The following is a 14903-nucleotide window of genomic DNA, read 5'->3' as shown; positions in this document are numbered from 1 at the left end:
TTTTTTTTTGTCCCTCAGCTGTCTCCTATTAACCTTGTTCATAGCTCACACTGTCTCCCCTTTAAGATCCTCCTCCTCCTCTCCTCTTCTCTCGCCACACTCTCTCTTCGCTCCCTCTTTCATTCTCTATTCCTGGCATCGCATTCTCTTCACACCCTTTCATCCCCACTTTTCTTGCACTTCGCCTCCCCTCCTCCGCTCTCATCCTCCATCACTTTGGCATTCCCAGCCTGTCTCTCGTCTCCTCCTTTCATCCTTCCGTCCTCCCAGCATACTTCCTCTCCTTCTTCCTCTCTGATTCATTTCCCTCTTCACTGATGGACGGTGGGAAATGTCAGCGTGACCAGGCAGAGGATCAGAGAGGACTGTGTTAATATGGCAGGGCTGTCACAGTGCCATCAGCAATAATGTGTGTGTCTGTGCGTGCACATCATGTGGGTGTTAAAAGACATAATGATAGGTGACAGTACTTAGGATGCCGACATCTGACTACTTAAGGATGTTGAGGAGGGCAGTTTGTGTGTGCATGTGTTTCGTTTGTTCATGTGCATTTGATGATGCTTGTATGTCACCTGCAGGCAGCAGAGCTACTGTAAAGTAGAGCAGCAGTGACATAAGGCTTCTGTTCTTACTCTCCTCCCCTCCAACCCTCTTTCTCTCCCCTATTCTTCTCACTCTTACCCTTGAACTGTCTTCTATTCACTAATTCCCTTAGTTCTTGTCCCCCTCCGCCTCCGATCTCTCTGTCTTGTGTTTTAATGTGACTGATGCACTCAAAATGTGTCTCGATTATTTTTTTTTTTTTTTTTTTAATACTGCCTTGTCTCATCATTTCCAAAAGTCTGTTTGTGTAGATGAACATGCACACACTGACTTTACTTTCTCCCTGTCTGCTGTTCTAATGACACGGAGTCTGAGCCTTTGGGCTCGGCTTTGGGGACTCACTAAGAATGAGGTTGTGCAAGTCTCTGTATGTCTTGTGTGTAATATTCATTTCCCCGTGGCTGTAGGAAGTCTCATAAGGCTGGCCCTGTCTCTCATCTGAGCTCTGGCAGGAGTTGACCCGTGGTGGCTCTCCTCTTATTGCCTCCAAATGACAGGCAACAGGCCCGGCTCAGTTTGCCCCCACATTTTTGTGTGGACGTAATAGATATGTGTGTGTATGAATTTGCACATAAACGAAATGAGGAGTAAGTTATTGTCAATCCCACGCTGTAATGACCTATGACATGCCGCTTGGTCCTTATACTACAATCAAGACTAGTAATCAAGGTATTCAATAACCTTTTATCCTCTTTTCTCCTCCTCTGCTACATTATTTTTATAACCAGTCAGGCTCCCACTCCCAAACCTAATCTGTATTAGTCTGACTTGTTTAAGTAGGCTGACAAAGGAGTGTAGCGTGATCTTTACATAATGCTCTAGACATTTGAAACATTACAGGCCAGGTGCTTGACAATAAAGCAGTAATTTGATGCCCCCGTGTGTGTGTGTGTGTGTGTGTGTGTGTCGACTTGCATAGCTATGCTCGTGCATGAGTCTTCAAGCAAAATGAAATTTAAAGAAAACAACAACTTGTTCATCTTTTCAGCCCAATAAGGCTCGCTGCTGATCCCACGGGCTGTTTAGTGGTTGTCCAGAGGTTCCTCTGTGGCTACAAGGGGGTTGTTTTGTGGTTGTAAATTGGGCTGGTCCTGGGAGAGCTGGTGTTATTCTAGGAAAGGCTTGCTTCCTTCCACTTTCCCACTCGGTTCTTCACTCATTCCTGCCTCTTCTCTTTCTCTGTATTGATACCTCAGGTCTCCCTTGAGAAGAGAAGGTGTGGTGTTTATTGCTCGTCAAACGAGAAAGACAGCGTTGCCCTTTCCTCTTATCTCTTGCGTACGGGTTTCGTTTGTGTGTGGGTGCCTTTGTGTGTGTGTGTGTGTGTGTGTGTGTGTTCTGCCAGTGCAGCAGATCATATTAGTTTCAACACAACAGCTTGAGCTCAGCACAAACTAGTGGAACTAGTTTTTCAAGTAATTGTTTGTCTTTAGGGGAAATTGTGTTTTGCTCATTCTATGTGTGTCTGTGTCTGTAGCTTCCCGGTAAACACACTGCGAGCGCACACACTCGTATGGAAATGTAGGCCTGGCTGCAGACATTTGAAGTTGTGTATCCGCCGGTAATCCACTCTTACTTAAAACAGGTGCCATCTTGCTGACATACACTAATGCGCGCTTACTCATACAAGTAATTACATTTTTCACAGAAACCTGGATTACACACACAGAGACGGACACACACACACTTGCACAGATTGTCGTTCTAAAGCTCCTTCGCTCGTTCTGTTTCTCACACACCCACTGACAAAACGCACTAAGAAAAGCATATTTATTTTGACTCTTTGCTGTTACACAGGAATGTGTCGGCACAGAAAATGGCAGGCTATAGAAAAGCATAACCCATCCACATGATTTATGACCTATGGGTAAAAAAGAACTGGCTTTCCTCCTCCTCCTTTTCTTTTTTTTTTCTCTCTCCCCCAACACACAACTTCGCTTCCCCCCACCACCAATCTGTCCACGCACGCACTGTCATGGAGAGGTACCAGACTCTTGGCCTACTTGCCTGAGTTCAGTAATGCTGTCCTGTGTATCACACACACTTCCATAGTGTCCTCATTTATCTTTGCTTTGTACCAAGACTGTTCCTTTTCTTTGCTTTCTCCTGTAGTTTGTGTTTAAAGGGAAACATTGAGAGTAATGCTTTTTTTTTTTTGCTTTTTTTTTTGTCTCTGTCTTTGTTTTGTTCAGGAGCTTCAGGTCAGCGTGTAAAAGTAGACCAAGAGGTGACATCGTATCCTGGCCAGACAGTCAACCTGCGCTGTGCCTTCGCTGATCCCACTGGGGTACAGCTTTCAATGGTAAGATATACAATCCCATGATGCATCTGTGTTTCCCCTTGGTTAGTATTTGATTACCTCTTTGCACCACTATACTCTCTCAACTGCAAACTAGATTTGTTGTGTGAAATTCAAATAAAAATGTCTGTGTCATCCCAAAACTGGAGCTCATTGTGCTGACTTGACACAATACAATTCAGTGAAATTGGGACTGCAGTTACAATTTGCTTTTACACTTGAAGCCAGCAGGTATCCGACTTGAAGTGGATTTGATATTTAACTCAAATTATGACAATTTTCCTGTAAATAAAGTAGTCATTTACTCACTGATTTGATTCTGTGGGTCCGTAAAACTGTGTCTGAGGTGGAAAAAGCAATTCTCTTCAATAAAATTAACCAAGAAAAATCAGAATATGGCTCTATGTGCCTTTTTATTTGCCACATTGTACCTTAATCTAACAAATCATGGCTCACAGAAATAATCCAGAGGCCAGCAATAGGTTTTTGTCACATTTAGGCTTAATGTTTTATTACTCCAAACAAACAATGCTAAGCTACATTTTGCTTTAGGGGATTGAATATGGTAATGGGTGCATTTCTTAGCTGCATTTCAATGAAGCTGGAAGTGCACAGCTCTGCATGGTTCTGCTAAGAACAGTCGAGAGAGTACTTCTCCTGAAAAACTCGCATCCATATTCATACCTGCTCCCCACTTAATTGTGATGCCGTGTACGCAACCCTGTGGAGTTTACATTAAAACGTGGATATCTTAAAACGCTGTCGCGGTGTCGCTTATCAATGCCATGATGAATGGGGTCTGCTGTTTTTCATTGTCTCTCTATGCTTCCCGTCCACTGACCCTCTCGGTGTGTGCCATCATAGGTCACATGGATGTACGTGCCAGAGCCAACCCAAGACCCAGTCAACATAGCTGTGTTTCTCCCCGGGAATGAGCCCAGCTATCCTAACTCACCTGTGAAAGGCAGAGTCAGCTTCGTGCCCAGTCCTCCAAAGGTGGACAGCCCTTCTATCCAGATTACTGATGTTAGGATGACTGATGAGGGGAAGTATGCCTGCGAATTTGCTACCTACCCTGGCGGAAATGTCCGTGGCACCACCCAGCTGGTCATGCTAGGTAGGTCACTAATGTACTCTACGCACTAAGCTTAAGAAAAGATGTGATGAATCAAGGAAAAAGCCTCAGTGCTTAATGGCACAGAGGCATGAATGCTTTATCTCCAAGAAGCTGAACCTCTGAACCACTTAAAAAATTGGACATGTGGTTTGTGAAGCAAACAGATTTGTTAGAATTTAATAAGAAAGAGGGATTTTTCCCATCTCATGCTTTCATCTTTACTCTTAAGACTTCATGAATAACATCCAGTTGGAATTTCAGGTAATTTCTTGAAGAATGCCAATTTTATTTAAAATTATATTAAAAAAAAAAAGAATGGTATTTGATGTGCCAGAAGATGATTATTGTTATTGCAATTATAATTTTACCTAGCCAAGTGTCCAGGTACAGTTTGGTCTCTAATTTTCTTGTATTGTAGTTTTGCCTGTGTACACCACCACAGTATTTTAATCGAATAACCAACATGTTGTTAAAGTGCAGACTTTCACCCCCAACCACCTCTAATAAAACTAGTAAGAGTAACAGACATTTTTAAAACTTTAGAAGTGGTCAAATCACATCTCTGGTACATTCTTAACAAGAATGGGTTCACTGGCCAGCTCTGAAAATGAAAAGGGCCCAAAGACCTTAAACACAACACGACATTTCACCAAGAACATTCTAAAGCAGGTTGGTATATCATTGTCTTTTTGTGTGTGCATGCTGTGAAGCGCAAAAATCTCTTTATAAATGAAAATACTGAGTTTACAGAAATGGGCAAACCACTGGTTACACTTTAGACAAGAAGAACAGATTAGACTTGGTCAGAAAAAGAGCCAACACAGACCTGAAAAGATTATTTGTGAGAATAAAACCAAGATGAAGTTGTGCTAAAATGATAGGAAGAGAAAAGTGCAGAGGAGGAGAGAAACAACTTGTGATCTGATACCATATTATCTGTTCAACATAGTGGAGACAATATTATGGCAGAAACTGTGAAGAGTACGGGGCTATACTCTCTGCTCATATTCATCCAAACGCTGCAAAACTGATCAGACAGCGCTTCACAATCCAAATGGATAATGCCCCAAAGCGTACTGTAAAAGCAACCTAAGAGTTTCTCAAGGCAAGGAAATGGGATTTTCTTCAATAGCTAAGTCAGTCACCTGAGCTCACCCAACAGAGCAGCTTTTTAGTTAAGTATAAAACTCTAATGAGCGCTAGACCTGGGGCAGTCATTGACTACGAAAGATTTTCATCATATTATGAAGCAATCCCCATGTTGAAAATGTCCTATTATTTATTTTTTCATCCTCTGAAAATGGGGGCTGGGCATAACAGTGTCTTTAGTTCATAAACAGTCATTGCAATACTTTTGTGAAACGCCTTGAATTAAAACTGAAAGTCTGCACTTCAATCACATTTTGATTGTTTGATTTTTAAAACCTCTCTGTGGTGCACGGAAGCAAAACTACAAAAAAGATTTCTTTATCCAAGATTTTTTTTTTTGCATTTTTTTTCTTAATCTTTAGTTACATTTCTTGCACTACTGAACCTAAAAAGCTTCTAGCGTGAACACGAGTGTTAAACATCTGCAACACCATCGCTACCCTACTCTGGGATTAACTTCCTGAAACCCTACAAACTCATTTTTAAGAGATCCTGAACCCTGTGTGTTGTGCATCACGCTGAGTCGTGGCTTTTACAGCTCTATTTGTCAAGGGGTAACTTCCCAGCTTGTTGCATTCGTTGCTGTTTGCCAACATGCACTCCTGGGTTCAAAGCCATTGCAGCTTTTTGTCTCCCAAGGACTTGAATGTTTCCTGTTAAATGTATTACACGAGGATACCACTCAACAACAAGCATTTTTCAAACCTTCCCCCAGCGGCTTTTCGTCAGGTGCACAGGAACCCAGCACCATTTCCTCTGAAAGATTTGAAGCTTGAGGTTTTTTCACAGACTTTCACAACATGAATTAATTGAGTAGTCAACCCATTTATAAAAAGTTTATAAAAAGCCCAACTGTCAGTTAAATTGGCTCTTCCAACCAAAAACCTACTTTCATGTTTTGCCAAAGTTTCTAGAGACTCATTGTGTCTTTGCAAGGCAAATTAAAGCCAGTGTGTTGTTCTTTTCCTTAAAATTTTCGCTCATCTGTTTGTAGGGAACTCATGTATATATGGCTGTTCGATATAACGATATATATCAGATGACGATATAAAAACGTCTATCGTTTCATTTTACGCTATCGTTTGTTTCGTGCTGTCGCAAAATAAACTCTTTACGGCAATCTTTTTTCATCGTTTTGATGGTCACTGTAGTGGCTATATTAATTTCTTAAAGTTCTCTCTTTCTCTTATATTTTATATAACCACACTACAGACGGACAAGCGCCTGTTTTTATGCGTTGTGGTTAGCAACAACGACGGTAAAACCATCCGCTTGTTTATGTTCCACATAAACCTTTCACAATAAAGCTCAAGATCCTGTTGAGACTTTTCAAAATAAACTGAATCACGTGACAGAGCAGATTATTTACGGATGAGAAGTAAAAAAGAGCCGCCAGGTGCTAAAAAATAAACCTTAGACTCAAACGTTAGAACAGGCTGTTCCCCGCAGCACGCTGTGTAATAAATACTCACAAAGAAAACGGCGGCCTTTACAACTTATGTCTAAAAATGTATCGTTTCATAGATCGGTTAAAACACTGGACTCCAGACATGACGCACAGCTGGAAACACTTCCCGCAAGTCGAGATTCACAGAATTTACAGAAAATGTTACATTTTTGTGATTTATATCGTTATTGGACGATAGAATTCTTATATCGGGATATTTGATTTTGGTCATATCGCACAGCCCTACATGCATATGTAACTTGCAAACTGTATGAATGCAAAGGATCTTCCCTCTTACTCTTGTCTGCGTTCCTCCAGCTCAAACCTTCCCCCAAAGGTAGTATATAGGTTAAAAGCATATGCAGCTGGGCTTAATTGCTATTATAAGTGGTATTGTCAGATCAATTGTGTTTTGTTAATGCAATGGAACCATTGGTCTAACTTTGGCCCAGCACCAGTGCCTCTGCCCTGCTCCCCTCTCTCCAAAGCATCATGCCCCCATGCTTCCCCCTAGGCAGTATATTGATCTAGCTACTTGTCATGCCTGCTGTCAGCTCCTGTCCTGCCTGCTTTCCTCTGATCCCACGCTAGTATCAGAGAGGGCAATTAAGAAGAGGGTAGAGAAGATGGAGGTGAGGATAACTCGGATCATGTAGTGATGTAGAAATTGTATATGGAAATGCATTTGGCCAGTCAGGGAAATTGTGCATCAGTGGTGTGTGATAGGAATAGAGAGGGGACAGATGGATTTAAGGTTTGGAGGGAGAGTGACAGTAGATTTAGGGTTTGGATGTGTTTGCACTGGTGCTGGTAATTGTTTATCAATGTTAACTCTTGGGAGCAAAAGATTGAGTGTACACACTCCAAAAAACTCAAGCTATCAATAACCAAAAAAAGGAATAAAATGGGGAAAAGATTACTTAAAGTAAACGAAATGATCTGTCAGCAGAAGAGTTTCAATTCGACAATTTCTAAATCAAGCTTTTAGAAAAGCCACATTTCTAGTCTTAAAAAAAACTTTTCTCAAAACTAGTGTGAGCAGACTAAAAGTAAACACATTTATCTTAATACAAATAAAAGATCTTAATGTCTTCTCAGTAGGGAGGAATTTGTGCTTAAATTTAGAATTCATTCTTATTGCACAACTACTAGAGCAAAATTCAATGTTCTTATGACAGTAAGTCATAAAAATAAAGTCTATTATTTGACTTGAAGTGCAGAGGATGAATTCAGAATTTAGTCTTGCAGCCCAAGGAAAGAAACAGGAAACAAATGTGTCTGTATCGCTTGCCAGATGGAAAGCAGGGTGAACAGGCTGTGGCTGGGGTACGTGTTCTCATTTAGTATCCTTTGGGCTCGACACAGATACCTCACCTCACTGTTATCACTGATGCTTGGAGGATCGGTGCTGGTGATGCTTTCTATTTTTCCCCTGTGAGACTTAACAAAAGGCTATACAGCAAGACATTTATACAGAAAAGTGGGATAAATTGTTTAAAATAAGTAAACCTGACTTAGATTAATGTTGTAGTAGTAGTAGTAGTAGTACTATTAGAAATGAGATTGGCTTCCTTGATGAAAGGAATTGATCTCAGTACGGTTCTGAGCAGTGAATCAATCTTGATGTATATCATGAGATAGCTTTTGTTTTTAACAATGATGAGAGAATTGCTTTTAATGTGGCTATATGTTAACATGAGTTGTAATCAGTGTGGGAACCCATTGCACTCATGGTGTCACAGCTTTGTTATAAAAGCTTGGAGATTAAGAAAGCAAAGGGGAAACTTATCTGTAAGCATAATGGAAAAACCATAAAACAGTAAAGTATGATAGAACATCCATCCATCCATTTTCAGTGTACTTCAGGGTAATGGGGGGTGGTCTGGAGCATTTTCCAGATGTAGTAGGGCAAGGTATGGCATGGGCTGGTCGCCAGAACGTTTGCATTTTAGAAAATATCCATAAGCGCTACTACAAATCTAACTTCCTTATATGCCCACATGCATGATGTGCCACATGGAACTTAAAAAAAACGCAAATGGAAACATGCACAAGCTACAAAACACAATGGAATTTGAATAAAAACATGGAACGTGATGGAATAGCTGCAGAAGTAACATGCTAACAGTAAACCGCTAATAGCAAACATATGTACAGTATTAAATGACTCGGTATGATTAAAACACGTTACCTTCCATCCTTTTGTCCGTCACATCACTGATGAATACTTCGCTTCTTTTCAGGGTGTCTCAGAAAAATCCTTTGCATGTTTTGATTTATGTCACTCCTGAAGTTGGTCCGTCATGAACCCCCCTCCCCCCGAAACACTTGCTTTATGTTTTGTGAGATTTTTTTAATTTTTTTAATTTTTTTTTTTTTTTATAATTTTGTTTACTTTGCATCATTTCTGGTGTTTTCTTAAGCTGCAGTCCATTTGATCCCTTAGGGCCACTTTACACATGTTCACAAAACAAAGGAGTTCTGTCCATACCTGTATTATGGACAAAACAAATGATAAATAAGCAACATAGTTATTTATTGTGTTTGTCTGCAGGTATACATGATTCTGTGGTAGAGAATTGGCAACAACAGGCGGTGTGTTGCCATGTGGTCACATCGATTTTAAATGTGTGAAGAGTTGAAAATGACATTCTCGTAGCTCTAATTTCATGTATTGAGTTACTCAGAGCTGGTAAAATTTCTCAAACAAGTTATACATTTAGAAACTCATTTCTAAAAAGCTTGAAAAAAGTAAAGTGCACTGACAACTCCTCCGTGGTAAGAATATATATCCTGTCATAAAATAAACATAATAGATATTTGATCCTACTTCAATGTTTACTGTGCAGAGAGAGGCTGAGCAGGGCAACAGAGGACGCATTCAGATCGGGTTTTAGATTTGCTTTTGCCCGGCTGGTGTCTCAGATTGTTTATAAATGTGCACAATATCTTTTCCCTCAGCTGTGTTATTTCCATTTTATCTATCTCTACATCCTTTAATCTTCTCTCTGCCACTCTGTGTCTCCCCCTGTCTCCACTCTCCACCCTTGCGTCATGTCGTTCATCCATCCATCAGCTAAACCCGAGAACTCGGCCTCCCCTGTAACAGTGGTTGCTGGCACTAAGCCAATCACTGTGGCAAGCTGTAAGTCAGCAAATGGCCAACCCGCTGCCGAGATCTCCTGGGTGACTACAGCCAATGGCAATTACACAACGAAGCAGCAGCCGGGGACTGACAACACGTTGACGGTGATCAGCGAGTACATCATGGTCCCAACGCCAAACGACAACGGGAAAGAAATTACCTGTGTCGTATCACACAGGACCCTGGTCAAACCAGAGAGCTTCAAGATGAATTTAGCAGTTCAGTGTAAGACCTCTCACAAGTGCACATACATCCATCAGCAATTATTCTAACCCGATTAATTGAGCTCATTGTATTGGGTTTTTCTTTCTTTTTAAATTAATTAATTAAATTTCCTCCTCCCATTCATTCTTTCTTCCCCCAGTTGCTCCCCAGGTAACCATAGAAGGTTATGACAACAACTGGTACATCGGCCGCACAAATGTGGCGCTCACCTGCAAGGCTAATGCAAACCCCCCTCCAACCACTATCCAGTGGAAGTCGTGAGTATTGGCACATCCTTAAATCTATATTGTCTTATCTCTTTGTCCGTCTCTCCCATTTTTCTTTAGTCACATTTTCCCTTTCTTACCCTTCATCACCAGCTTCACAGTCCTCACAGAGCTATAATTAGCGCTTTTATTATTGCAACTACAGAACTGTGCTCTGATTATGGAGATAGTTGAATAATTTGTCATTATGGACTCTGTGACTTGAGATTTAACCCTTGCATAATGAGAAACACAGTGTGCGTCTGTCTCCATTTTCTGTATTATCAGCTATTAACATAACTGTGACAAAATCTGGGAAAAAAAAAAAAAGTCTGGAAGTTTAAAATAGAAGAAATGAGATTTTGGGATTGGATCCAGCAACACTGATTTTCCTGCTGTCCCCATTGTATCTCCAGCAGTGTGTTATAATGGATTGCCTTTTAGGGAAGGGTGGCAAACTGATTGGTTTTGTGCTGCTGATCAAGATTAGCTTAATATGACGAAACAGTACAACGCAGCACGTTTCTGTAAATGTCCGACTCTCTGTCCCCAGTGTCAAATGTCCTATTTTTCTTTTCCTGTTCTCTTCTTTCTCATACCGATATGCACTTTTGTCCCTCTAGGACGACAGGAGAGTTTCCACCTGCAGTGCAGGTCAGTGAAAATGTGCTCAAGGTACAGAATGTGGACGAGTCTGTCAACACCACTTTTTTCTGTGAGGTCAACAACCAAATCGGGACGACCAAAGAACAGTTTGGGATCCTGGTCAGAGGTGAGTTTAAGTGTCACAGATCAGCGCAGCATGCTAAAATTAGGCACCTGCTTAAGTGGCCTTTACAATTTCAGTTAGATAACATTTTAAATATCATATTTCAGCATCGTGTGATGTTTCTCAGTGGAAACAATCTCATTTGTGCACTTCCCTGTGACATAATGAATTAACATTATGATTGTTCCTGTCACTGCAAGTCAACCCTTCTGTGGCTCTAAATGGATTAAAACCAATACGAAGGGTAATTTGCGCAACTTGCAAATGCCCCAGCACGCTGATAAATTGTACACAGTAAAGGCATCAATAAAGCAGTGAACATTTCATAAGTAAAGTGAGAAAGCCCACTCTTGGGACTCACTTGGGTCTCATTCATCATGTAAACGTTTCCCTTAGCTTGTACATAAAAACATTTATATCTGAACCGATGAACTGGAACAAAGTGCACTTTTATCACACAGGCTACACATTTCCTGGTGTCCTCTGCTCTCATGTCTTCCCTAGGGATGCACCTCACATGTCACATATTCACACACACAAACGGACACATTTTCTGTGCTGAGGGCTAACTTGGGTGTTTAGTGTAGGGCTAAGGGGTCCAGCTGCTCAGTCCATGGTGTGTGTCTGTGTGAGTGAGTGCGTGTGTGTGTGGGAGGGAATCTGAGCGATCAGAGCTTGCATGTGCATTCCTTTTATGTGTTTTTTTCTTTTCTTTTTTCTTTCTTGTTGTTGTTCTTCAACGTCATAAAACCCTTCCCCTCTCTGCTTTTAAGAGTGCGTGTTAGTTTTTTTTGTGTATCTTTGCATGCGCTTAATAAACTCTATTATCAAAGTTTCCATGCTTTATCAATACCCAAGGTCTGTCAGCTGCTTAGTACATCTTTTGGCATTTGCATTTTTTTATTTTTTTATTTTTTTTCCCCTGAAGGTTTTTCATGGTAGTTCAATATTGTGAGAGCTGCACACGAACTAGACAGTTCCCATAGATATTTTCACTTCTACTTTTTCTTATTCTTTTTTTTTTCTTTGTCGCCGTTAAAAACCACTGCTTCTCAGCCATACTCTGTGCCATCAGTAACAACAGGAAACACTAACGCAAAGCAAGCAACACATAAAGTGACACATTTGACTCAAAATGATACAGTTCACTTTGTAATATAGTGGATTTTAGAATAGTCTGCAGTATGGCTGCAGTGATGCATGAACTAAAATACTTTGGGTGTGTGTGGGTACATGTTTGCAGGTTGTGAAATGCATGCATGTATTCAGGTGTAAGCACTTGGAGAGAACCTTCCAGAGCAGGTCATACAGTCCAATCGCTGCTGTTTGAGAGTTTTAGCCACCCCTTTCAACAGTGTTCACTTCTGTATTTCACCTCATACAAAATACATCCTCCTTCACTCTTCAGCCTGCACTTAGCCGGAAGTGATTTCCTGCTGACATCGGGGTAAACCTTTTCCATGATGGGCAGAGAGTGACTACATCTTAAGAGCCACCCAGCTCCTCCATGGCCTCATTTCAACTTTTTTTTTTTTTGCTTCTTCTAGTCCTCTTGCTCCGTCTCTCCCGATTTCATTTTTGTTTCTCTCTCACTCCCCCCTACATCTTTCGTCAAGTCCCTTGGCTCCTTATGGTGCCACAGCATGCGTCACCACCACTCCTCTGGGGCCATTCTGTACTGCTGCATACAGTAGGTAGTGTAAATGGCTTCTGTAGCACAAAAGGATGTCACCAACTCCTGCTGTGTATTACAAGACACAAGCAAGTGAGATACAAAGATCCAGCGAGCAGAGGGAGAAAGAGGCTGCTGCTTTTAGACTACAAAGATGGGGAACATGCCACACCAAGATAAATCAGTGCCAGCATGCAATCCTCAGTCAAAGAAGCAGAGAGTAAGGGCACGAGGAATGGAGAGAGAGAAAGCGATGCTGACAGCATTTAAAACTCATGGGAATCATGTGCTACTGCATCCTATCTCCTCCACTATTGGCCTCCGCTATCTCTCAGCGTAGCGTGTGTTTCTGTCCGTCTCCAAGCCTCTCAGAGCGGATCAGTCACCCTTTGCTGCTTCAGCTCCTGGCTGCTTCTCTTCTCAATTCCACCATCCGTTCCTCTCCTGCTCTGTCTTTTATCCTACATTTTCACTCCTCCCCCATTCTTCATCCCACTTCCCTCTTTCTCTTCTTTCATTTTCTTTCGGGTCTGCTTGTTCCTTACCCGCGTTGAACTTCCCACAGTTGGTCTTATTCTCTTGCTACCGACCACCTCCTCCTTCCATCCTACTCTTCTCTTACTCATTGGCACAGAAGGAGGATAAGACGCGAGCTAAAATTGCCAACACTTAATAGGTGACTAAACCAACAAGCGAGTGTCAAAGGAAAATAAGTTTCTAGATAGCAAAAAGGGAGAGAAGTGCACATAAAGAAAGACGGTCGGTACTATTAAAGAGAAATTAAGGAGTCTAAGAAAGATGTGTAATGCCTTCAGATGGGATTGCAGTTCAGACCTGTGGATGCTAATGTGAACGTGTGTAGACAAACGGGGCTAAGAGGGGCCGACAGGCGTGAAATGGCCAGCACCTGCTACATAGCAGGTCCCCCCACTCCCCTTTACCCCACAGCTGCATGACACACACAAATTTACACACTAGTGTCTGTGTGCTTACTCGCGCCTTCTGCCCTCGGTCTTGTCCTGTGCACATGGAGGCAGCAAGAGGGATGGATGTCCTCTCTTCTCCTTGCCTCTCCTCCTCTCATCTTCGATCCTGCTGCTTAGTCACACAGGCACGCAAACACATCCTAGCCTTCTCTCTTCTTGCATTTCTTTCGATTTATCTCTCCGATGCCATCTATTTCACTGCAGTTTGCTCTTTCATTGCATCTCTCATCCACTCAGTTAGCATATGCTCTCTCCTCATCCTCCTTATCTCTCTCAGGTTGTCTTTCACCCTCCGCAAGTCTGCCGCTGATCTTCTTGCTCAGAAAAGAGACTCCTGCCCCCAGCATTTTCCTTCTCTCCATCTCATGCTTGTGCTATCTTTCTCTCTCTAAGCTTAACTCTTAAATACCAGTAGCTCTTCCTTAATCACAGCTTAGTAGTCTCCATCCCTCCCTCCATCCCTCCGTTCTGGGCTCCTCTCAGGGGGGGTTCTTGTGTGGCTAACCCAGATTCCATCCATTTTTTTTTCTTGGTTTTTTTCCCTCATCATTCCTTAAAGGGGTGGCTCAGCTGAACCTCAAAAAAGTTAAATGCTCTAGATTGAATCCCCCACATGGTCTGAAGGGCTCTTCAGTTAAACGGAAAAGAGATTTCCTCCCAATTCAGTGCGTTTTTCCCATTTTCAGACTCATCCAAGGAGACAGTTCAAGGGCAAGGGGCTTGGCTATTTTCCTCCGTGGGGTAGAGTGTGTGAGTGTGTCTGTGTGTGTACGCCTGTATCTGTCTGCGTCTGTCGTTGTGTGTCTCCGGCCATGCGAAAACAGCCAGAGAACAGGTCTGATGGAGCCAAGTCTCCCTCCAGCCTGCAACTGGCCCCCTTCCCACCCCTAATTAGCACACACAAACACACATTTCTGGAGACACACACTCGCACAGACACACTCAGCTGTGTTCAATAACTTAACATACTGACAGAGAATACTACTAAGGGATGCTCTAGGTGCAGCCCAGCACAACATCCGAGCAGTGATGACCATGGAGCACGTGTGTATGTATGTGAATGAGACCATGCATGTTTTTTTGGACGGCTGCAGCAAACGTTACTTCTGCTCCATCTCTCTCATTACTCGCGGTCACTTGGAGCGTACAGTTGTGTTGGACATGACTTCATAAGGACCATGCTGTTTTTTTGGCTTCCACAGTATGTTGTGTGTCTCTGTGTGTGTGAGTTTTATGTTGTTGTTGT

At 42.0% G+C, this 14903-nt stretch overlaps 1 protein-coding gene across 2 annotated transcripts in view; it reads left to right on the top strand.

Moving 5' to 3' along the window:
- The window catches only part of LOC102206464 (nectin-2), an 85203-nt gene that overhangs the window by 27490 nt on the left and 42810 nt on the right, over positions 1 to 14903 (top strand). For both annotated transcript variants that reach the window (XM_005731845.2, XM_005731844.1), the window contains exons 2-6: positions 2796 to 2905; positions 3767 to 4019; positions 9692 to 9985; positions 10125 to 10242; positions 10854 to 11002. In XM_005731845.2, coding sequence (XP_005731902.1) covers positions 2796 to 2905; positions 3767 to 4019; positions 9692 to 9985; positions 10125 to 10242; positions 10854 to 11002 — 924 coding nt within the window. The remainder of the gene's footprint in view (positions 1 to 2795; positions 2906 to 3766; positions 4020 to 9691; positions 9986 to 10124; positions 10243 to 10853; positions 11003 to 14903) is intronic.

This window comes from Pundamilia nyererei, unplaced genomic scaffold, assembly GCF_000239375.1.
Source record: "Pundamilia nyererei isolate P.nyererei 1_Seehausen unplaced genomic scaffold, PunNye1.0 scaffold00045, whole genome shotgun sequence".
Classification (NCBI taxonomy): Eukaryota; Metazoa; Chordata; class Actinopteri; order Cichliformes; family Cichlidae; genus Pundamilia; species Pundamilia nyererei.
The sequence above is the reverse complement of the archived record's forward strand: the minus strand, read 5'-3'. Positions and strand labels throughout refer to the sequence as shown.